This window comes from Macaca nemestrina, chromosome X (assembly GCF_043159975.1).
Source record: "Macaca nemestrina isolate mMacNem1 chromosome X, mMacNem.hap1, whole genome shotgun sequence".
NCBI lineage: Eukaryota > Metazoa > Chordata > Mammalia > Primates > Cercopithecidae > Macaca > Macaca nemestrina.
The window spans coordinates 84391678-84417449 of NC_092145.1; the positions used below are offsets into that span (position 1 = coordinate 84391678).

At 38.1% G+C, this 25772-nt stretch overlaps 1 protein-coding gene across 1 annotated transcript in view; it reads right to left on the reverse strand.

Annotated features, from left to right (window-relative positions):
• LOC105476663 (kinesin family member 4A) overlaps window positions 1-25772 on the reverse strand; it is a 131351-nt gene that overhangs the window by 82832 nt on the left and 22747 nt on the right. Inside the window, exons 8-9 of the mRNA XM_011732795.3 lie at window positions 1445-1561; window positions 635-810 (exon numbers count right to left, since the gene is read on the reverse strand). Coding sequence (XP_011731097.1) covers window positions 635-810; window positions 1445-1561 — 293 coding nt within the window. The remainder of the gene's footprint in view (window positions 1-634; window positions 811-1444; window positions 1562-25772) is intronic.

Here is a 25772-nt window from a genome sequence, read left to right on the forward strand (position 1 = left end):
AAATGTACACACATAGTCCAGTCCTGCAGTCAGCCCTGCAGAATCCACATGTACAAAAAGTTTACACATGGGTTTCTCATTCTGCAAACATCATATTTTTGATCTGTGGTTGGACCAAACTCCTATTGTTTGAGAATCAACTGTACTTTGCCACCTATGTTTCTTCTCTCTAGAACTCTCTTCTTTGTTTTGTGCAGTGATTTATTTTCCTTCTTCTAGTCATGCCCACTTCTAATCTATTTTCTCTATACTTGCTAGAGTGATCTCCCCAAAACACACATTTCATCATGTCACCCTCCTACTTAAAACTCTTCAATGGCTCTTCACAGCTTTCAGGTTGAATTCCAAATTCTTTAACAAGTCATATAAGGAACTTCAGAATTTAGCCCTTGTCTACACCTCTCATCTCATCTCTCACTGCTCACTTCTTCTTTATCAGTGAACTCTCCAGTGCTACCCCCAATCTTAAATGGACAGCAAACACGTTAATAGGAGTTATTTTAAGAGGTCCCCAAACTAACATGCCTAACCAACATCTCTAAACTTCTGATAGAGAAGAAACTGAGAAACAGAAGCTCTACCATTCCACTCACATACTTGTAATTTTTCCCGTCAAATTTTAAGTTCCTTATACCTGTTGCTTTAGATGATTAAGTTCAGCTGTCTGGGGATCAATATTAACAATAGGTTTGTTCTTGATTTTTCTTGCTCTGTCAGCATAGCGAAGGGTATTTAATGTTTCCTCTAGATTGGAGTCAGCGGGACTCACACAGGCTATCATAAGAGTATGGCTATTACCTCCTAGAGAATCTGAAAAAGAACAATAAAGAATAATGAAAGGAAATGAAATCAAACAAGTAGGATATAAGCAAAGCTGTCCATTCGGGTTGGTGACTTAAAATTCAGAGCTACAAGAAAACGTTCTTAATGTTTTTTATATTGAAACAATGGAAATATATAGATATCTAAGATTTCTGATGCGATATACATTTAAATCCTATTGCATGTGTCCCCATTCTCAAAAGGGATTGTGATTTCAGCAGTTAATCAGGTTAAAACAACTGGGGCCTGGCCTAAGTAAGTTAGGAGCCACTCGTGAAATTAAACATTCTTAGGATGCCCCCTCTAGGTGGATCTTAACTCTCCAGGGAATTCTGCTTAGCAGCACTAATAATTAAAGAAACAGTAACCAAATTCATTTTCAGGTGCAAAGTACAAAGTACAGTTGGTGCACCGCAGATTTCTTGGCTCTCAATGTCATATATGAAGACATTTTTCCATTATCTTAGAAACCTGCTTGCCAACAGCACTCTCTCATATTTATCAATTAGACAACTGTGTATGTCATAGTCCAAATAGCTGGCTTTTTACCTGTTTCATCTTTGCTTTCTCAGCACTATCATTTTCAGTTACTCTCTTATTTTTAGAGGCACTTTGGGCTTACCTTGAAGCAGTCGAGTCAACTTGGAATCTCTGTAGGGCACAAAGCCACCCTTTTTGTCATCTCCAAGAGCACTGATTACATTTCCCAAGCATAGGAGGCCTCGGTTAATATTAATACCTAATAGCAGGAAACGAAATTTAAATTGCTTGGTAACGCATCCAACATATACCGACATTTCTTCTGAGAAACAGAAAAGAAATTAAGACCCCATAAAAATATTGAGTCATCACAACAAATAAAGAGAATTTTAGACCAATACCCCTGATGAATATCGATACAAAAATCCTCAATAAAATACTGGCAAACCGAATCCAGCAGCACATCAAAAAGTTTATCCACCATGATCAAGTGGGCTTCATCCCTGGGAATAAAGGCTGGTTCAACATACGCAAATCAATAAATGTAATCCAGCATATAAACAGAACCAAAGACAAAAAGCACATGATTATCTCAATAGATGCAGAAAAGGCCTTTGACAAAATTCAACAGCCCTTCATGCTAAAAACTCTCAATAAATTCAGTATTGATGGGACGTATCTCAAAATAATGAGCTATTTATGACAAACTCACAGCCAATATCACACTGAACGGGCAAAAACTGGAAGCATTCCCTTTGAAAACTGGCACAAGACAGGGATGCCCTCTCTCACCACTCCTATTCAACATAGTGTTGGAAGTTCTGGCCAGGGCGATCAGGCAGGAGAAAGAAATAAAGGGTATTCAATTAGGAAAAGAGGAAGTCACATTGTCCCTACTTGCAGATGACACGATTGTATATTTAGAAAACCCCATCGTCTCAGCCCAAAATCTCCTTAAGCTGATAAGCAACCTCAGCAAAGTCTCAGGATACAAAATCAATGTGCAAAAATCACAAGCATTCTTATACACCAATAACAGACAAACAGAGAGCCAAATCATGAGTGAACTGCCATTCACAATTGCTTCAAAGAGAATAAAATACCTAGGCATCCAACTTACAAGGGGCCACTGCTCAACGAAATAAAAGAGGACACAAACAAATGGAAGAACATTCCATGCTCATGGAATCAATATCGTGAAAATGGCCATACTGCCCAAGGTTATTTATAGATTCAATGCCATCCCCATCAAGCTACCAATGACTTTCTTCACAGAATTGGAAAAAACTACTTTAAAGTTCATATGGAACCAAAAAAGAGCCCACATTGCCAAGACAATCCTAAGCCAAAAGAACAAAGCTGGAGGCACAACGCTACCTAACTTCAAACGATACTACAAGGCTACAGTAACCAAAACAGCAAGGTACTGGTACCAAAACAGACAGAACAGAGCCCTCAGAAATAATACCACACATCTACAACCATCTGATTTTTGACAAACCTGACAAAAACAAGAAATGGAGAAAGGATTCCCTATTTAATAAATGGTGCTGGGAAAACTGCCTAGCCATATGTAGAAAGCTGAAACTGGATCCCTTCCTTACACTTTATACAAAAATTAATTCAAGATGGATTAGAGACTTAAATGTTAGACCTAAAACCATAAAAACCCTAGAAGAAAACCTAGGCAATACCATTCAGGACATAGGCATGGGCAAGGACTTCATGTCTAAAACACCAAAAGCAATGGCAACAAAAGCCAAAATTGACAAATGGGATCTAATTAAACTAAAGAGCTTCTGCACAGCAAAAGAAACTACCATCAGAGTGAACAGGCAACCTACAGAATGGGAGAAAATTTTTGCAATCTACCCATCTGACAAAGGGCTAATATCCAGAATCTACAAAGAACTCAAACAAATTTACAAGAAAAAAAACAACCCCATCAAAAAGTGGGCGAAGGATATGAACGGACACTTCTCAAAAGAAGACATTTATGCAGCCGACACATGAAAAAATGCTCATCATAACTGGCCATCAGAGAATCAAAACCACAATGAGATAGCATCTCACACCAGTTAGAATGGCGATCATTAAAAAGTCAGGAAACAACATGTGCTGGAGAGGATGTGGAGAAATAGGAACACTTTTACACTGTTGGTGGGAGTGTAAACTAGTTCAACCATTGTGGAAGACAGTGTGGCGATTCCTCAAGGATCTAGAACTAGAAATACCATTTGACCCAGCCATCCCATTACTGGGTATATACCCAAAGGATTATAAATCATGCTGCATACAAAGACACACGCACACGTATGTTTACTGTGGCACTACTCACAATAGCAAAGACTTGGAACCAACCCAAATGTCCATCAATGATTGACTGGTTTAAGAAAATGTGGCACATATACACCATGGAATACTATGCAGTCATAAAAAAGGATGAGTTCATGTCCTTTGTAGGGACATGGATGAAGCTGGAAACCATCATTCTGAGCAAACTATCGCAAGGACAAAAAACCAGACACCGCATGTTCTCACTCATAGGTGGGAATTGAATAATGAGAACACTTGGACACAGGAAGGGGAACATCACACACCGGGGCCTGTCGTGGGCTGGGGGGAGGTGGGAGGGATAGCATTAGGAGATATACCTAATGTAAATGACGAGTTAATGGGTGCAGCACACCAACATGGCACATGTATACGTATGTAACAAACCTGCATGTTGGGCACATGTACCCTAGAACTTAAAGTATAATAAAAAAAATAAATGTATCCATCACTGCTATATTGAATATATAATATGTCATTAGACTTAAAAAAATATTGAGTCATCAATCTTGAGAAAACTTCTTAATGTTGTTCACTTTTTGGAGTGCCTCTTTAAGTAAAGGACAAAGGTCCAAATGTTGGATATGTACGATTGAGTCCACTGGCACTTCTTGCCCTTTCCCATGGAAACAAAGCGGACAGATAAATAACTATCACCATGACAACCATCTACATAGTTATTTACTTTTTATATCCATTATGATAATCTTTAAATTAATGCTGTGAAATTGGATGAACAGGGTTTCTTTTTTTTTTTTTTAACATATCATTATCATTATTTTCATTATCATTCTCATTTTACAGATAAAGAAAGAAGCTCAGAGGTCATACAGCCAACAGACACATGAAAAAATGCTCATCATCACTGGCCATCAGAGAAATGCAAATCAAAACCACAATGAGATACCATCTCACACCAGTTAGAATGGCGATCATTAAAAAGTCAGGAAACAACAAGTGCTGGAGAGGATGTGGAGAAATAGGAACCCTTTTACACTGTTGGTGGGATTGTAAACTAGTTCAACCATTATGGAAAACAGTATGGTGATTCCTCAAGGATCTAGAACTAGATGTACCATATGACCCAGCCATCCCATTACTGGGTATATACCCAAAGGATTATAAATTATGCTGCTATAAAGACACATGCACACGTATGTTTATTGCAGCACTATTCACAATAGCAAAGACTTGGAATCAACCCAAATGTCCATCAGTGACAGATTGGATTACGAAAATGTGGCACATATACACCATGGAATACTATGCAGCCATCAAAAAGGATGAGTTTGTGTCCTTTGTAGGGACATGGATGTAGCTGGAAACCATCATTCTTAGCAAACTATCACAAGAACAGAAAACCAAACACCGCATGTTCTCACTCATAGGTGGGAACTGAACAATGAGATCACTTGGACTCAGGAAGGGGAACATCACACACCGGGGCCTATCATGGGGAGGGGGGAGGGGGGAGGGATTGCATTGGGAGTTATACCTGATGTAAATGACGAGTTGATGGGTGCAGCACACCAACATGGCACAAGTATACATATGTAACAAACCTGCACATTATGCACATGTACCCTACAACTTAAAGTATAATAATAATAAATAAATTAAAAAAAAAAAAAAGACCTGCCTAAGGTCAAACAGCTAGTAAGTGGTAGGCCTGAGATTCCATTTCAAGATTTCAGTCAAGTCCTATGCTCCTTTCATTATACCATACTGAAATACCTTTCCTACTGCAGCTTTAAAAAAGATAAAGATTATTTTCCAGTTTGTTTAATTCTGAGGTTTGCTTCTTAAACATTGTAATAACCTCTGAAGTCCTGCTGAAGCAACTAACTTCCCATTATTAGCCTTACTGTGGAAAAGCTATATTGTATAATAGTTAAGTGCAGTTGGTATCAAATAGGTTACAATCCTGGCTCTGTCACTGACTAGTTATATGATCTTGGGTTAAGTTCTTTCATCAAATGAGATAACCTTATTGGGTTGTGGTAGGGAATTAATTAAGATTCTATATATGAAGCAAAGTTAAATGATAAATAAATCATGCCATGGTTTGAATGTTTGCGTCTCCTCCAAAATTCATGTTCAAACTTATCCCCCAATGTAATAGTATTAGGATATAGGACCTTTAGGAGATCATTAGGCCATGAAATGTCTACCTTCATGGATGGGATTGGTGCCTGATAAGAGCACTGGAGAGAATTAGCTAGTTGCTTTTACCCTTCTGTCCCTTCTGCCACGTGTGGACACACCATTTATCCCTTTTCCCCATCTGCCATGTGAGGCTGCCAGGATGTCTGTCCTCACCAGTCATTGATTCTACTGGCACCATGACCCTGGACTTCTCAGCCTCCAGAATTGTGAGAAATAAATTTATATTGTTTCTAAATTACCCAGTCTAAGGTGTTTTGTTATAGCAGCACAAATGGACTAAGATAAATGGTATCTTATTGTTAGCTCTACTCTACCTTTTATATAGCTATCCTTTGGAATTCCTTATAACATGAAACAATTATATTTATGAGATTCCGAACTCGAAATTCCTGACTGCATCCTACTATCCTTCCATTTCTTTGGATCCTGTTCTTCACCCTTTTTTTGGACTACCAATGTACTGACACTTTCTAATACTGTCAGTAGATCAGTCTCTTCTGGACCTTCAACTCTTGCTCTGAACCCTATGGTTGATAATTTCAATTACATTTTCCTAAGAACTCACTGGACATATGATCTTCTACCATTCTCACCATGTCAATTCTCAACCACAGGTTAAACCAACTGTGTGCGTGTTATGTTTATTTGTAGGCTGCAATACTGAAGAAACAGCATAACCAAACAGATGAGATCCACTATAAACATGCTACCTAACCTTAGCTGAACCCTTGGTCAATTGTTCATCTTTTCTTCCTCATTCCTACTTTACTAACTTTCTAATCTAACGAATCTAATTCACCATGGCAGCTATTATACAAACTCATCATTTTTAAGAATATAAACCTATCTTCACTTTCTAATGGTAGATGATTTCACCAAATACTTTATAGAGAAGAAAGTTATCAACAAGGGCTCCCCAACCTCCCCTCTCCTTACCTCACATTCATTCTTTTGCTATTACTTATTCCTTCATCCTGCCCCTTGTTTCAGAGGAAATAGCTGCCTTTGTTTTCAAGGTCCTGCCTTCTGCCTCTGTTTCTATTCCCTCCATTTCCTCTGGGACCCTGATCCCTTATCTTCTCCCTCTCTCTTAGATCTTCCACTTATTTTTTTCCTTCACTAATTCCTTCTTTTTAGCCTATACTCATGCTCAAATCTCTCTAATCTAAAATGAAAATAATTTTCTCAATTATCCCTTTGTTTTCCTCTTATTACCAACCAGAATGGGTACCGCTTATCCTCTCTAGGATGTGAAGGAAAGCCTGCTGAGATTTATCAAACCTGCCTGCTAATACCTGTAATAAATCCTATGTTAGTCCATTCTTGTCTTTTCCTTCCCTTTTTAGCCAAACAAAACATTGTGTTATTTTAATGGCCCATATCCCAACTAGATGTAAAGGAGAGACTGCTGAGGTTTTTCAAAGCTGCTGAGCAAAACTTCCATCTATAGTTTCATATAGGAACAAAACAAAATTCCGGATGAACCCTGAGAAGAATCTATGGCAATGATCCAAGCAAGAACCATAGACTTAAGGATAAAGTGGGTGTTTTTTTTCCCTTCTTCTTCAAATGAGAGTTGGGGCTCAAGAATAGAAAAGAGCTAAGAGACATGAATGTTTCTCTAGAAATAAATCACCACAAAACAGGATTTGATTTCCTGTTGTTAAGACATTAAAATGATAAATTATTGACAAAGATGGAGTATATATCACAAAGATGGGGAAGAACATATTTGCAGAGACTTAAAAGTTCTGATTAAGGACAGCTATGAAGAAAAATGAAGTTTTCTCCGGAAGAATGAGAACAGATCAAGTAAGGAGAGTCAAAAATGCTACTTAATACCTTTGGGTGTTTGTTCACTATGGCAACAAATAAATAATAAAGGAGAGATTTTAACTTTAAAAGAGAAATATAACTTCACAGCTATCATGGAGGCACATTACAATAGTTTTACAGCTGGAATAGAAAAGCATATTTGTAAGAAAAAAGAAAACTGAGGCAGGAGAGAAATGAAGTAGATCTATATGCAGTGGTTCTCAACTGGAGGCAATTCTGCTTCACAGAGGACATCTGGCAATATCTGGAGACATTCTGGTTGTCACAACTTAGGAGTGGGGTATGTGTGCTACTGGCGTCCAGTGGGTAAAGGCCAAAGATGTTGTAAAACATCCTACAATGCACAGGACAGCCTCCTTCCCCGTAAACAATTATTTGATCCAAAATATTAATGGTGCCACAGCTGGGAAACCCTGTTCTATGTGTGAAGAAAATATGTATGGGCCTAAAGCAGGTAGTATGGCTGAATAAATGAGGGTGAAAAACAGAAGTATGCTATGATAGATGGTCTGCCTGGTCAAAGAGAAAGGGAATGATTGTTACTGAAATGGATCACAAAACGTATAAAGGCAATCAGTGATAGGGGATACAGCAGGAAAGGCACTTGATTAGGAGAGAGAATCTTAGTTAAAATTCTGCCTCTGCCACTTACCAATGTGTATAATACTGAACTAGCCACTGAAACTTTCTTTTATCCATAAAACAGGGATAATACCGATCTTACCTAATGGGACTGGGATAAAACTCAAATGTGATTTGTAAAGGGTTATCTATATTTAAGTTATTATTAACATAGTAGAAAAACTTGGATAATCTGAATACTTACTAAGTCACATGAGGCTGAAAGCAGAGTACTTGATAAATCCCTTATCTACTCTGCTGACTGTTTATTTACCCAAAAGATACTACGAGTGAAGAATAAAATGGCTGTTTTGGCCTTCAAGTTGACACACAAGGAAGAATTGATTATAGAAGTAAAAAGATGGGAATCTGATTGAAGGATACCAAGGAGCACAGTCAGACATCAGTGTCCCAGACTTTAAGAAAATAATCTTCAAAATTCAGGAAAAAAGATAGTTAGGATCCCAGGAACAGAATGCCTAAAGGGGAAAATAACAAAAAAAAAAGAAGGCTTTCAAAAAATAAAATTATAATTAGTCATAAATTATTCTAATAAAATATCAATGTAGCTACACAGGAACGGGCTTTCAAATAACTTCCTATATAAAAAGAACATATACAGCATTATGGGAAATTCTACTTAAACATAGGAAACTGAACACCAGCGTATCTCTCCTGTTCCTCCTAAGACACCACTAAAAAGAATAAAAAACGTACTAACCCACTAGATCACAGAGCACAGAAGAGGAAATATAGTAGGCACAAGGTTGCAACATATTTTTAGAGTACAGATTAAGAAGCAACAACTGACTTAGCAAGATGGAATAAGCCTTAACTTAAAGTGTTTGCAGAGGGAAAATAATGATAATGATAGTGATAAAAACAGCTAAGTTTATACAATGTTTATAGTACTGTTCAAGGTACTGTATACATATTAACTAATTCAATTTTCACAAGTCCTATAAAGGAGATATTATAATTATCCCTGTTTTGACAGATATGAAAGTTGAGGCACAAATAAGTTAGGTAACTAGACCAAAGTCACCCAGCTACTAAGTGGCAGTCAGAATGCAAATGTAGGCAGTATGGTTCCAAAGTCCATGGAGTCTTAATCTCTGTGCTCTAGGGAAGGAACCTACTTTGTTCACTTGGCAACAGGTTCTGCAGAAACAGGAGAACCTTAGGGTTAAAAAGATGGGGGTGGTAGAAAATCTATATGATATACAGAACTCCTGGACTCTCAAGTCTCCTTTCCAGAGCCATGCAACTCCTGTGTCCTCCATTCTCAATCTCCCAGTCTACTTTATGGGATATGCTTTCTATATTTGCCCATTAAATGTTGATACTCTCTGGGAACTGTCTTAAGCTCTTTTGTTATTATATATACTCTCTTTGTGGGATCTCATCCATGCCTAGAGTGCCAATAAATACCTATATACTAATGACTCCCTAAATATATATGTTCAAACCAGACTCTTTCCTGACGTCCAAATCTGTATTATGACTACCTACTGAATCCCTCTAGTGGACTATGCCCATGTGGCATGGCACAAAAACATTGAAAAAAACAGAATTTATCTTTCCATGCAAACCTATTCCAATTCCAGCACTGTTCCTTTCAATTATCTCACCATCTAACCTGTCACCAAACCAACAGCAAATCTGAGTCATCTTGGACACTTCCTCTTTTCTCACCCCACACGTCCAAATCCTTTATTCATTGCGCTACATATTAGAGACACAAAGATGAATAAGTTAAAATCCCTACTCTCAAGGAGTTCATAGTCTAAAGGGAAAGAGAGACATACAAACAAATAATTGCAAATACAATGTTAGAGGAAGAGATACATGTGGTTAAGATGGGTTCTCTTAGGAGAGAGTGGTAAGCTTTACCTGGGAAGGTAAAAGGCAGCTTCAGAGAATTAAAGTTAGAGCTGAAATGTGAAAGATGACTAGGACAATGATAATGGAGGAGGGAAGAGTAGGAAAGAAGAGAGTTAAGGGCATTCTAGGCAGAGGAAGCGGCATATGCCAAGGCACATGTTTGTGTGAGAACACAATACATTTAGGCATTACAAGTAGTTCAATATGAGTACAATGCAAGTTATGAGATGGAGAGAGATAAACAATGAGGCCAGGGAACAGATCATAAAGGGCCTTATATGTCATGGCCAAGTATTTGTATTTATCCTATAGGACTGTGGTTTTCAAATCGTACTCCTCAGAACCTTAGGGATAATTCAGGGAGCCCTAGAGATACTTGAGTTTCTACAAATAACAATTTGGATTTTGTTTTAAATATTATTTTTTATTGTGGTAGAATATACATGACATAAAATTTACCATTTTAACCATTTTTATTTATTTATTCATTAACTTTTGTTTTCAGTTCAGGGGTACATGTGCATGTTACAGGGGCTTGGTATATAGATTATTTTGTCACCCAGGTTATAAGCATAGTACCCAATAGGTAGATTTTTGATCCTCTCCCTCCTCTCATGCTTCACCCTCAAGTAGGACATGGTGTTTGCTGTTCCCCTCTTTGTGTCCATGTGTTCTTAACGTTCTCACTTATAAGTGAGAACATGCGTAATTGGTTTTCTGTTCCTGCGTTAATTCACTTAAGATAATGGCCTCTAGTTCCATCCATGTTGCTGCAAAGGACGTGATCTTGTTTTATTTTATAGCTGCATAGTCTTCCATGGTGTATATGTACCACATTTTCTTTATCTGGTCTATTGTTGATGGGTATTTAGGTTGATTCCATGTCTTTGCTACTGCGAGAAGTGCTTCAGTGAACACACATGTGCATGTGTCTTCATGGTAGAATGATTTATTTTCCTTTGGATATTGTATTACTCCATTTTCACACTGCTATAAAGACATACCCAAGACAGGGTAATTTATGAAGGAAAGAGTTTTAATTGACTCACAGTACTGCATGGCTGGGAAAGCCTCAGGAAACTTACAATAATCGCAGAAGGGGAGGTAGGCACCTTCTTCATCAAGTGGCAGGAGAGAGAGGTGAAGTGCAAGCACAGGAAAAACTGCCACTTTTAAAACCATCAGATCTCCTGAGACTCACTCACTATCAAGAGAACAGCATGGGGAAACTGCCCCCCATAATCCAATCACTGTCCTCCAGGTTCCTCCCTTAACACATGGAGATTACAATTTGAGATGAGATTTGGGTGAGGACATAGAGTATATATTCAATAATGGGGTTGCTGAGTTGAATGGTAGTTCTGTTTTAAGTTCTTTGAGAAATCACCACACTGCTTTCCACAATGGCTGAACTAATTTACATTCTAACTAGCAGTGGATAAGTATTCCCTTTTCTCCACAACCTTGCCAGCATCTGTTATTTTTTGACTTTTTAGTAATAGCCGTTCTGACTGGTGTGAGATAGCATCTCACTGTGGTTTTGATCTGCATTTCTCTAATGATTACTGATGTTGAGGATTTTTTGATATGCTTGTTGGTCATGTGTATGTCTTCTTTTGAAAAGTGATTGTTACAACCCATAGAGTGGGAGAAAATCTTCACAAACTATACAGCTGACAAAGGACTAATATCCAGAATCTACAAGGAACTCAAACAAATCAGCAAGAAAAAAACAAATACTCCCATCAAAAAAGTGAGCAAAGGACATGAACAGACACTTCTCAAAAGAAGATATACAAACAGCCAACAAATGCATGAAAAACTGCTCAACATCACTAATCATCAGGGAAATGAAAATTAAAACCACAATGAAATACCACGTTACTCCTGCAAGAATGGCCACATAATTAGTAAAAGTCAAAAAACAATAGATGTTGTTGTGGATGTGGTGGAAAGGGAACAACACTTTTACACTGCTGGTGGGAATGTATATTAGTACAACCACTATGGAAAACAGTATGGAGATTACTTAAAGAACTAAAAGTAGAACTACCATTCAATCCAGCAATCCCACTACTGGGTATCTACCTAAAGGAAAAGAAGTCATTATATGAAAAAGACACGCACATGTATTGTTTATAGCAGTACAATTAGCAATTGCAAAAATATGGAACCAACCTAAGTGCCCAGTGACTAACTGGTGGATAAAGAAAATGTGGTAAATATACACATTGAATACTACTCCGGCATAAAAAGGAATGAAATAATGTCTTTTGCAGCAACTTGGATGGAGCTGGAGGCCTTTATTGTAAATGAAGTAACCCAGGAATGGAAAACCAAGTATTGTATGTTTTCACTTATAAGTGGGAGCTAAGCTACAAAGACACAGAGCCATAAGAATGACATAGTGGACTTTGGGGACTCAGGCCAGGGGGAAGTTTGATGGGGGTGAGGGATAAAAGACTACATATTGGGTATAGTACACACTCCTCAGGTGATGGGCACACTACAATCTCAGAAATCACCACTAAAGAACTTATCTATGTAACCAAAAACCACCTCTACCCTGAAACTATTGAAATAAAAAAATTAAAAAAAATAATGGCCAGGCACGGTGGCTTATGCCTGTAATCCCAGCACTTTGGGGAGCCGAAGCGGGTGGATTGCTTGAGCCCAGGAGTTCTAGACCAGCGTGGGCAATGCGGCGAAATCCTACCACTACCTAAAATACAAAAATTAGCTGGGCGTGGTAGTGTGCACCTGTAGTCCCAGCTACTCAGGAAGCTGAGGTGGGAGAATCACTTGAGCCTGGGAGGTCAAGGCTGCAGTGAGCCAAGATTGTGCCACTGCACTCCTGCACTCCAGCTTGGGTGACAGAGTGAGACTCTGTCTTAAGAAAAAAACAAAGAAATTGTGATCACAAAAATAGCTATAATATTCTTATGGCTTTAACATTGACTTAATGTTATACATTTGAACTTATACATTTACATGAATCTAAAATGCTTTTTAATCTATTTCAAATGTTAGAATTTGTTATAAGGTTTTATTTTTAAAAAAGCTCCTATGCTTTTAAAAGAAGGCAGATTAAAATCTGTTGTAGACAATGGGAAACAAACAAAAGGTTTTAAAGAGGATGGAAACATGACCAACTTCGGATTTTATAAGTATTACTTTGTCCAGGAGTTCACAACCAGCCAGGGCAACACTGCAAAACCCTGTCTCTACAGAAAATACAAAAATTTGCTGGGGACAGTGGCATAGACTCACAATCCCAGTTACTCAGGAGGTTGAGGTGCAAGGATGGCTTCAGCCCAGGAGGTTGAGGCTGCAGTGAGCCGTGATCACACCACTGCACTCCAGCCTAGGCGACAGAGTGAGACCCTGTCTCAAGAAAAATAAATATTAAGTATTACTTTGTTGGTCATTTGGAAGGTGGACTTGGGAGTAAAAAACTGGTATTTAAAAAACTCTTTACCATTCTTTTCTTTTTTCAAATGATTTTATTTACTAGAATGCACAATTTTTAAAATATGCAAATAAAAAGCTTAAAACCTTGAAAAAAAGAAAGAAAACATTTAGAAGGTTATTTTAATGGTTCAGATGACAGAACTCTGAGAACTGCAGCAGTGGAAAAGGAATGAAGGATATAGAAGTCAGAAGCACTTAAGGCATAAACATGACATGGCTAAGCTAACTTCTGGATGTGAAAGGTGAGAAAAGAGAATGCATAAAGTCACATACTAATATTCCAGGAATAAAGTACATATTTATTCTCCTAGCCAGACAACAGTTATAGAATACCTACTGTGTGTAAGGCACAGTGCGGGGCACACATAGCAGGAAAATAAGAAATGGTCTCTGCTTTTAAGGAACTCAAAGTCTAATGGGAGAAACAGATAATTAAATAATTACATGAAAAGAAACACTATGAGAAAGAGGTAACTTTATCTTGATGAGGCTTTGGGTTATAGGCTTTTGGGTAAATGCATTTGTCAAAACCCAGCTAATATACACTTAAAATTTGTGCTTTTCATTGTACATCTTATATTAAGAATATAAATATTGGTCGGGCATGGTGGCTCATGCCTGTAATCCCAGGACTCTGGGAGGCCGAGGCGGATCACCTGAGGTCAGGAGTTCAAAACCAGCCTGCTCAACATGGTGAGACCCTGTATCTACTAAAAATACAAAAATTAGCCAGACATGGTGGTGCAGATCTGAAGTCCCAGCTACTTGAGAGGCTGAGGCAGAAGAATCGCCTGAACCTGGTAGGCCGAGGTTGCAGTGAGCCAAGACTGAGCCACTGCACTCTAGCCTGGGAAACAGAGCAAGACTCGGTCTCAAAAAAAAAAAAAATAAATATTAAATGCCAGTTAATAATAAGCAAGCTGAAGTAGTTAGGAGGAAGTATATTAATTTGTGCAATTTACTTTAAAATGTGTTTTTAAAATGAATATAGATTGACAAATGGATAGATGGACAGATATGTGATAAAGCAAATACAGTAAAATGTTAATTTTACTATAGGTATAGGGGTATTGTAAAATCAACTTGAAGTAACTTTGAAAATTTTTATCAACAAATGTTAGAAAAAACCCACTATGTGAGCATGAATTTATGGAAAGATCTTGACCGAGAGCAGAGGTTTCATAGGTGGGTAACATCTGAATTGTGAATTGAAATATTAGTAGGAGTTTCCAGGCAGACCAAAAGGGAGAAAGAACTCAGGCATTCAGTGAGGACCTATGGCATGTCAGGCGCTATGCCGGGGCCTAGGGATTCAAAGATGAATATGACTCAGTTCTTGCCTTTGATTGGCTTGCTGTCTACTGGGGAAGTCAGGTAGTTAAGGAGATGACTGTAATACATGGTTGGGGCAGTGTTAGTGTAGAAGAGAGGTAAGCACTAGATAAGGGGTACCTACTCCGCATTGGGGGAATTGAGGTGGTCAAACAAAGTTTCTTTAAGGGGATGAAATTGGGACTGAGTGCAAAATTGAATAAGCCACATGAAGATAGAGGGAAGGCACTTCTGCAGAGGGAACAGAATGCACAAAGACACATAGATGAGAGAGTATGAGGCACACTTAGTATGGCTAAGCAGATTGCAAGTAAAGAGTGGGGAGAGGAAAAGCTAGCCAGGGAGGGCAGGCTAGAGCAAAAAGGCCGTAAGGAAGCAGCATGGTGCAAACTGATGAGCTCTGGAAGAGCTCTTAGCAGGGAGACACAGTTTAGGAAGAATACTCTGGCTGCTGATTGGTTGATGACTTGAAAGCATACCTAACTGAAGACAGGGAGACCAGTTCTTGTTATAATCAAAAAAATGATGAGGGCCTGACATAAGATAGTGGTAGTAGGGATAGAGAAAAGAGAGTGAGGTGAAAGAGGAAAAGTTAGGACTGACAGGTCTCAGTGACTGATGAGATTGGGGAAAGGAGTCAGAGTAAAAAAAAAAAAAAAAAAAAAAAAAAAAAAAAAGGGAGTATAGAACAATGCCCCAGTTTCTGTCTTGGCTGACTGGGTGGATGTTGATATTATTCACTGCAGGTGATGGAGGGACCAGTTTAACAGCAACAGGGAGGAATGAGGAGTTCAGTTTTAGACATGTGGAATGGGAGGTGCCTGTGGGACATCCATGAGACTCCTCACAGGCAACTATATTTACATACTTAAATATGACACATGAGATAGGGGCTCGAGATAGAGGTTTAGGATTGGTAGCATACAGGTAGGAATTATAAGCATCTAAGTGGGTGAAACCACTTCCAGAGGGAGGGTGACAGGGTGATGGGCATGAACAGTGGGAAGAGAAAGAAAAAAATCCCAGGACAAAGCCTGGATTATGTTTCAGATAGGGTTGAGTGGAAGAGGAGAAGCCTGTGAAAGAGTCTTCAGAAAAGTGAGAGGAAAATCAGGAGAGGGTAGCATCACAGAGTCAAGAGGAGTGAGATTGTCCAGAAGAAGGGGCAGGATGTCAGACCTGCAGAGTTACCAAGTCAGAGGAGGACTGAAAAGAGCCTAACGGATTCAGTTGTTCAGGTCATGGGTTGACTTCAAAAGCGATAGTTTCAATGGGAGGAGGATGGCGGGGTGACAAAAATGCAGAATGAAAGGAAAAGGGAGGAGAGGAGTAGTAAGAGGAGGATGAAATATTTTGGTTAAGTTGGGGAAACATTAGTATGCTTCTACGCTGAGGGCAGAAAGTCAGTGGAGGGGGAGAAGTTAAAACAGGAGGAGCAAGAGTGCTTGATGGAACCATGTTTCTGAGGCAGTGGGGAGAAAACCCAGCAGAAAACACACAGGAGTAATGACACAGAGATCTGAAACAACAGAACTGTTTGGAAAAACAATGAGTAGACTGCTGTGGCTGGAACCTTGTAGTTTGTGGGAAAATGGGGGGAGATGAAGCTAGAAATACAGAGGCACCCGAAAATGACAATGTAGTCCTGTGGTACTAGAGAAATTTCAGAAGAGAAAAAATACATTAGAAGATAACATGATTTAAAAAGGCAATGTCAAATACCCCAACACTTAAGTTGAGCCTTAAAACGTGGTATGTTGTAGATAGTTTGATTGCATGTTGGGGGGCACACACCACATTCTGGGCAAGAAGAGGAGATGGCTGTGATGAAAGTGTGCAAAGACCAGAATTAGCTGGGCTGGCGTGGAGTGTGGGTAGGGAAGCTGTGAAAGATGGTCGAGGAGGTAGGCTTGGGACTAGGGTATAAAGGGTCTGGAAGACTTGGCTATGTTTTTTAGACTTCATCTTGTAAGCAGCTACTTCAAAGTTCTATTCAGGTGAGGTGCCATGTAAAAGATGTTATTTTTAAAGATACATATGTAATTCATTTATTTATGTATTTTTATTGATACACGATATTTGTACATATTTATGGGATACATGTGATATTTTGTTACATGCATAGAAAGTGTAATGATCAAGTCAGGGTATTTAGGGCATCCATCACCTTGAGCACTTATAATTTCTATGTGTTGGGAACATTTCAATTCCTCCCTTCTAGTTATTTTGAAATGAATGATACATTGCTGTTCACTCATCACCCTACTCTGTTATCAAACATTAGAACTTATTCCATCTAACTGTATGTTTATACCCATTAATCAACCTCTCTCTTCCCCTCGGCCTCCACCCCCACACCCTTCTTGGCCTCTGGTAACTATCATTCTACTCTCTTATGTCCATGATACCCACGTTTTTAGCTCCCATATATGAATGAGAATATGCAGTATTTGTCTCTTTGTGCCTGGCTTATTTCACTTAACATAATGGCCTCCACATCCATCTATGTTGCTGCAAATGACAGGATTTCATTCTTTTTTATTGCCCAATAGTATTCCACTGTGTATATATGCCACATTTTCTTTATCCATTCATCTGTTGAACACTTAGGTTGGTTCCAAATTTTTGCTATTGTGAATAATGCTGCAATAAACATGGGGGTACAGGTATCCCTTTGATCAAAAGGTATTTTAAGATTAACCTAGCTATGGTATTTAGAATAGAATGCCTTCTAGGAGTCAAAAAGTTAGAAGGCTATAGTTCAGATGTGCAGGGTGAGGGCATGGACTTTGTAGTGGTGGCAGGAAGAGATTGGAAGTGGATGCATCTCTACCATAGTGCTAAGGAAGAACTAACAGCAAGTAATGGGTACTCATTCCTAATTGAGGAGATCATGCTGGCTGCAATTAGATTAATGGATCAGCAAGAAGAAAAAGCAAAAGAGATTGAAAAGTAACAGTTTGAGCTAGGAAAAGAACTAGGATAGTGAGGCTTTACAAGACAAATTAAGAGTTTCAAAAAGAGTATTTTCAAGTGTTAATGCCACAGAGAGGTTGGGTAAGATGGGCACTGAAAAAAATTAGTTCTGGTAATTAAGATATCCCTGGATATCTCTTACATAGTGGTTTTGGCAAGGTAGGTAAAGACAGACTGCTGAGAGAGTGAATGAGGTTGCAGGATACAAAATCAATATTAAAAAATAAATTTTATTTTCCACACACAAAAAACAAAGTCAGAGAATATAATTTTTAAAGATTCTATTTATGTTGGTTACATGGGTTTGTTCAGTTAGTGAAAATGCAGCAAGCTATACACTTATGGTAGGTCTACTTTTCTATTTGTACATTATACTTCAATAAGAAGTTTTAAAAATATCACTTGCAATACTGTCAAAATACAAGTTACCTAAGAATAGAACAAAAGATGTATAAGACTTCTACAGGGAAAAACACTCATTTAATTTTGATTTAATAGAATACTCAGAAACAGACTAAGGGATATTTGGGCACTTAATATATGAAAGAAATGGCACTGCTTACCAGTAGGGAAAGAATGGACTTTTTAATAAGCAGTGCTAGGACAAATGTGTATTTATATGGAAAAACAAAACTGGACCCTGCATCATACCATGTATAAAACAACAGTTTTGGGTAGATTAAAGGCTTAAGTGTGAAAGGCAAAACTGTAAAGCCTTTATTAGATAATATAGAAAAAACATCGTTAAGATCTTGGGGATTCCTTCCTCCCTCCCTCCCTCCTTCCTTCCTTCCTTTTTTTTTTTTTTGAGATGGAGTCTCGCTCTGTCGCCCAGGCTGGAGTGCAGTGGGGCAATCTTGGCTCACTGCAATCTCTGCCTCCCGGGTTCAAGTGATTCTCCTGCCTCAGCCTCCCGAGTAGCTGGGATTACAGGCGCGCGCCACCAAGCCCAACTAATTTTTGTATTTTTGTAGAGACCAGGTTTCACTGTGCTAGCCAGGATGGTCTCCATCTCCTGACCTCGTGATCCACCTGCCTTGCCCTCCCAAATTGCTGGGATTACAGGCGTGAGCCAACACACACGGTCTAAAGGATTTCTTAAGACACAAAATTAAAAAGAAAGTGAAAACACAAGCCAGAGAGGAGGGAGAAGATATGTGCAAAACATACGGGGTGGGGAGATTTGCAATAAATATAACTGACCAATGACTAGAATCTATAGTATATTAAGAATTACTTTTAATCAGTAAGAAAAAGACATTTAATAGAAAAATGAGCAAGACTTCAACAGACATTTTACTGAAAATACACGTGGTCAATAAACATATGAAAAAGTGATCAACTCCATTAGTAATTGAGGAAATGAAAATTAAAACCATAATAAAGTATCACTCCACATCTACTATATTGGCAAAAATTAAAAATTCTCACAAAACAGTGGATATAGAGCAATTAGGATTCTCATACATTGAAACAAACTTTGAAAGACAGTTTGGTATATATGTACCCTATAACCCAGTGATACTACTTCTAGGTACATATCCTAGAAAATTCTTATACATATGCATTGGGATACACAAACAAGAAGGTTCATATGGGCATTGTTGACAATAGCCAAAAACTGGAAAGAAATGGAATATCCTTCAAAAGTAGAAAGAATAGTGGTTCAGTCAAATGATAGATTACTATACAAAAATGAAAAGAAATGAACTACAGCTGTATGTAATGTAGTAGATGAGTCTCTCAAATATTTTAATTGGAAGAATGAAGGCACAACAGATTATATACAGTATAATTCCACTTACATAAAGCTTAAAAATAGACAAAACTATATTATGCTATTTACAGATATATACACAGGTGGCATTGCTATCAAGAAAGCAAGGGGAGGCCGGGCATGGTGGCTCATGCCTGCAATGCCAGCACTTTGGGAGGCCGAGGCAGGCAGATCACCTGAGGTTAGGAGTTCAAGACCAGCCTGGTCAACACGGTGAAACCCCATCTCTACTAAAAATACAAAAATTGGCCAGGCGTGGTGGCACACGCCTGTAAAACCAGCTACTTGGGAGGCTGAGGCAGGAGAATCGCTTGAACCCAGGAGGCAGAGGTTGCAGTGAGCCAACATCACGCCACTGAACTCCAGCCTGGGTAATGGAGTGAGACTCCATCTCAAAAAAAGAAAAGAAAAGAAAGCACGCAAGGGGGGCCAGGTGTGGTGGCTCACACCTGTAATTCCAATACTTTGGGAGGCTAAAGCAGGAGGATTGCTTGAGCCCAGGAATTCAAGACCAGCCTGGGCAACATAGGGAGATCCCAACTCTAGAAAAAACTAAAAATTAGCTGGGAATAGTGGCATGTGCCTGTGGTCCCAGCTACTCAGGAGGCTAAGGAGGGAGGATTGCTTGAGTCCAGGAGGTTGAGGCTGTAGTGAGCTGTGATTGTGCCACTGTACTCCAGCCTGGGCAACAGAGCAAGACACTGTCTCAAAAAAAAAAAAAAAAAAAAAAAAAAGGCAAGGGAATTGACATCACAAAAGTCAGAAGAATGGATACCTGGAGAGAGAAGGAAGGAGATCATGATCTCGGAGGGGTATGCATGGGTGCTGGAAGTGTTTTGCTTTCAACCTGAGTGGTAGTTACATAGATGTTTATTTTATAATCATTTATTAAACTAGATACATGACATAACTTATGCAATGTTCTGTATGTATCCTACGTTTCACCAAAGAAGTGAAACTAAGAGTTAATCACATGTATTGCTAAGCAGTGTAAGCTTTTTTGAGAAGCCTGAGTCTAAAGGGAAGGAGATAGGACAGTAGTTACAGGAGGATTCAGGATTAAAGGAATTTAGGTACGTATATCCACCAAAATACCTGTACAAGAATATTCATAGCATTATTCATAACAACTCCAAACTGGAAATTACCCAAATGCCCATCCAAGAGTAGAATGGATAAATTGTGGTACATTCATCAGTGGAATACTATATAGTAATGAAAAATAAACAAATTACAACTACATGCAATACTATGGATGAACCTCACAAGCATAATGTTGAGTTAGGGTTATCAGATTTGGTAAAACAAAAAAAATATAGAACATCCAGTTAAATCTGAATTTCAGATAGATAATGAATCATTTCTAACATAGGTATATTCCATACAAAATGATGTCATTTATCTGAAATTCAAATTTATCTAGGCATCCTGTATTTTCTCCGAAGATCTAACATTGAGTGAAAAAAGTCAGACACGAAGGAGTCCATACTACAAAACTAATCTAGGACTAAAAGTCTGGACAGTGGTTACTCTTTAGGGAAAAGAGTGACTAGAAGAGAGCACAAGTGGCATTTCTGGGATGCTTAGAATACTGTTTCTTCACCTGGGTGCTATTTACATGTATGTATTTCATATTGTGAGCATTCATTGAACTGTATAATGATGACTTGATATCATTATGTATATTATATATGTATGTAATATACATAGATATATGTATATGTAATATATATGTATATGCAATACATATATGCATATGTATATGTCATATATATTTATGTGTAATATGTATATTATACTTCAATTGAATAATCTACCTATTATCCATCTGTAATCTATTTATAATCTATCTGGCAGTGGCCTAAATATGTTTTATATTCAAAATCACAACAAAAAGTAGGGATAAACTTAACAGAAAATGTACAGCACTCACACTGACTGAAGGGAGAGAAATACTTTGAATAGGTAATTTAATCAGGAATATAAATAGCCTATAAATATAAAAGTATGTTCGACTTCACTAATAACTACAGAAATGAAAGTGAGACACCATTTTTCACTTATCAAATTGGTAATAATACTTAGTAGAGAATTTAGGAAAGTGAATAATCTCATCATTCCTTCATGGGAGTTTGGTAGCATCTGTTTTTAAAAGGTACATGAATTTTGGGAAGATAGTAAGTTGAAAATATTCCGAATCGCCTCTATTCCCAAACCTGATTCATTGACTGTTCTTGAGCCAAGTAGGTGCTGGGGCCAGCCAAAAAAGTAGGTTGCAGGATGGGTCTGAGGCCTGAGAGTAAGGGGTGATGTAGAATTTTTCACCTCTGGAACAGACAAAAGCCCTGGGCTAAGAGTTTGGTGTAGCAGAGCCAAAGTGCAAGGATGGAAACATGGTCCATGGTAAAGGCTTGGCCCATACCACTCTGACCTAGGGGGAAAGAATACTGCTTATGTGAGTGTGCCAGGTTCCCCATCTGAAAATGCTAAGAAAACAATGAGATGGGTTGGGTCTTCTCCACCTTGAGACTAAGAAAGCACAAGGAAACAAGAGTACATAGAGGCCTCCTCCTGATGCCTCCTCATGGGTTTGACAAGCTGACTGGCAATATTCCTGCTAGCTCATGGGCAGAAACCACTGTGCTTTTCCCACTCACTGGGCTGCTATGACTTCAGATACTCCAGGATTAGACTTTAGACCCGGAGAGCAGACCAAGGAAAATAACAATACACCTAAAGGGACCCAGAAGCCAAAAAGAACATGCAGAACACTTAGAACAGGACTTTAATGAATAGAGTTGCTGAATGAAACAGACAATTTGCACTTAAAAAGGACTTTAGAACTAAAAGAATTAAATACCATTTACCAACAACAATAGCAATTATCATTCCAAATAATAAAACATTAAAACCATTAAAACCATTCTGATTTAAATCAGAAACTAGATTCCCCTGAGGAAAGCAACTTTACTGGTCTAGGGTATATCTGCTGACATTTTTCTCATTGCTAATAAACATAAGAGAATTAAATAAAGGAATAAATATTGGAAGAGATAATTTTCTTCTTACTGACACAATTTGATACCAAGAAAACTCAAGGCTCTAGTTAACAAAACCTATTAGAACAGAGCTATGTTATCAAGATGAATTGATCTCACGAATGTAATGTTGAGGGAAAAAAATCAGTTTCAGAAGACACATATACCATGAAACCCCTCACGTTAAGTTTAGAAACATGCAAAATGTCACTACATATCATTAAAGGATATAAGAATAAAGAAATTAATGGAAAGGATAAACACCACATTTAGAATGGTGACTAAATTCACCCCTTAGTTTGATACAGCCTGTCCTAATTCCTTACCACTCGACTGACACTGCTCTGACAAAGATCACCCAAAACCTCAATGGACAAATCTGTTTGCCTCTTCTCACTAATCACGCTGAAGCATATGACATAGGTGACAGTACTTTTTGTTTATAAAAACTCCTACCTTGGTTATCTAGATACTATGATCCTCCAGTGTCTCTTCAGCTTCTCTCATTGACTCATTTACACTTGGCCCTTAAATATGAGTGCTCCTTGCTCATATTTAGTATTTATTAATATTATTTAATATTTACTAGTGGATTTCATTGTCTAGTCTTTCTCTGCACAACTTTCCTACCCATGGATTCCAAATATTTATCTCTAGCTCAGATGTTGCTTCTAAGCTCTTGTCCTGACTTTCCTATTTCTTCCTGGATTTTTCTAATATGTACTCCAAATCTGACACGTCCAAAATCTTTCCATCTGCTGTCTGCTTCCTATATAGCTATCTCTTGTTTTCTCACTAGCTTCCCTTCAACTCTTGGCATCTGCCACTTGATATAGGACTCAACTGTGATTCTGTCATAAACTTCTTTGCATCACGAGTGAAATCTGACACTTAGGTACACCTTCTTTCCCCCAGTCCGCAGTAATGCAACATGTAACAACATTCTGCCGGGTCATATCCACCCTCTGAAAATATTCCAGAGGGGTTAGCAACTTTCTTAGTTCTTGATAAGTAGAAAATGATTTCCTCTAACAGTGGAGGACTTGCCTTTGACAATGGCAGTTTGGTAGCCAAAGAAAAGTTAATTCCACTGGTAAAAGCCATATCCCTAAAAGCTTCTTCCACCCATGAAATCTACTTCAAATATTGACAAGCACCTTAGCAAGCTCATAGGAATCTTAGTTCAGCTGAGATTGTATATAAACATCAGTAGAGCCCCTATATTCCTCATTAGCCACACTCAGAGCAAGTAAAAACACAGATGATGGAATTGGTAATTATGAAAAGACTACTATTTACTAAGAATTGCATTAAATGTTTTACAAATATGAGTTCACTTAATTCCCACAACTCTATTGGAGAATATATTCAAATCCTATTTTACAAATGAGGAAATTGAAGCTCTGAAGCTAAGATGGGCAACCCAGAATATGTACGTAAAACCCTCTAACACAATTGAGTAAAATTCCTTTAGAGCCCCTAAAAGTCTTTGAAGAGGCTGCCAAGTGGGAAAGACCAACTTCCTGTGAATCCATCACTGGTGGATCACAAACCGTGACATCCTCAAGAGACTGAAAGCAGATCAATCAGACCAACATAAGAAAAAATATGCAGGAGAGAACTGATGTAAAAAGTTGGCAGCAACTGCAGGAGTACTACAGACTTGAAGGTAGTGGATTCAGAAAACAGGAGGAAGCCCTGGGACAATGGTCAAGGTATCTGGTTGTGGTACTGGAGCAGGAGTAGGACCACAGACTAGCAGTCAGTGATATGACAGAAATAAGTCCAAACACACACACAAATATAGAGGGTAAAACTACCTGTTAAAAGAGAACATCATCCCTAAGCAGTTTAATAAAAGAAAAAAAAAATTTAAAAAGAGAGAGCATCAGATTGGGTATAAATGAAAGGATAAATTAATTAATAAAGTCAAGCTACATAGTTTCTGTAAGATAGGGATGGAAAACATACCAGGTAAGGGTTAACAAAGAGAAAGTAGGTGAAGAAATACTTATTAGACAAAACAGATATAATCCTCTAAGAAGACATATGTCATGACATTTTATGCAGTTGGCAACATAGCTTCAAAGTATAAAATATATAAACAAAGAAATACAAGGAGAAGTGGACAAATTATTGGTCATACTATGAGAAAATAACATACTAAGTAAATAACAAGAAAGAACATGAGGATCTGAATAATACAAGTAACAAGCTCATCTAATAGGTATATATAAAACTATATACCCAAGAGAAAATATACTCTTTTAAAATATAAGCAGAATATTAATAAAGACCAAATAAGTATAGGCCAAATTTCAAAAAACACAAATCACATACATTTGTTGAACATACTGCAATACATTAGAAATTGACAACAAAAGGAAAGACAGAAGCACCTTCTAAATAACTCTTAGGTTTGAGAGAAAATGCAAGAGTAAATATCTATTTAGAAATGAGCAGTAAGAGTACTATTTCTCAAAATTATAAGATTAGATTGAAGTGGTACTTAGAGAAGATGTATAGCTTTAAATATATCTTTTTAGATAAGAACAATTGAAAACAAATGAGACATAGTTAAATGGTATGTGCAAATACAAGATAAAAAATTGGTCTTGAATGTGATTAAGCCTCTAGATCTAACTACCAATTTATAGGAAATAGTGAAACATGTGAAACTATATAGGCATCCAATTAGCAAAATTCACACTAAGGGAAATTCTACAAGACAACTTGATTTCTTCAATAAACAAATTCCAGGGACCTGAGGGGTAAGGAGAGATAGAGGAGGTACCTGTAGATTAAAGGACATTTAGGCCTTGGCTGTGCAGTGGCTCACGCCTGTAATCCCAACACTTTGGGAGGCTAAGGTGGGTGGATCACCTAAGGTCAGGAGTTCAAGATCAGCCTGGCCAACATGGTGAAACCCCATCTCTACTAAAAATACAAAAATTAGCTGGACGTGGTGGTGTGTGCCTGCAATCCCAGCTACTCGGGAGGCTGAGGCAGGAGAATCACTTGAATCTGGGAGGCGG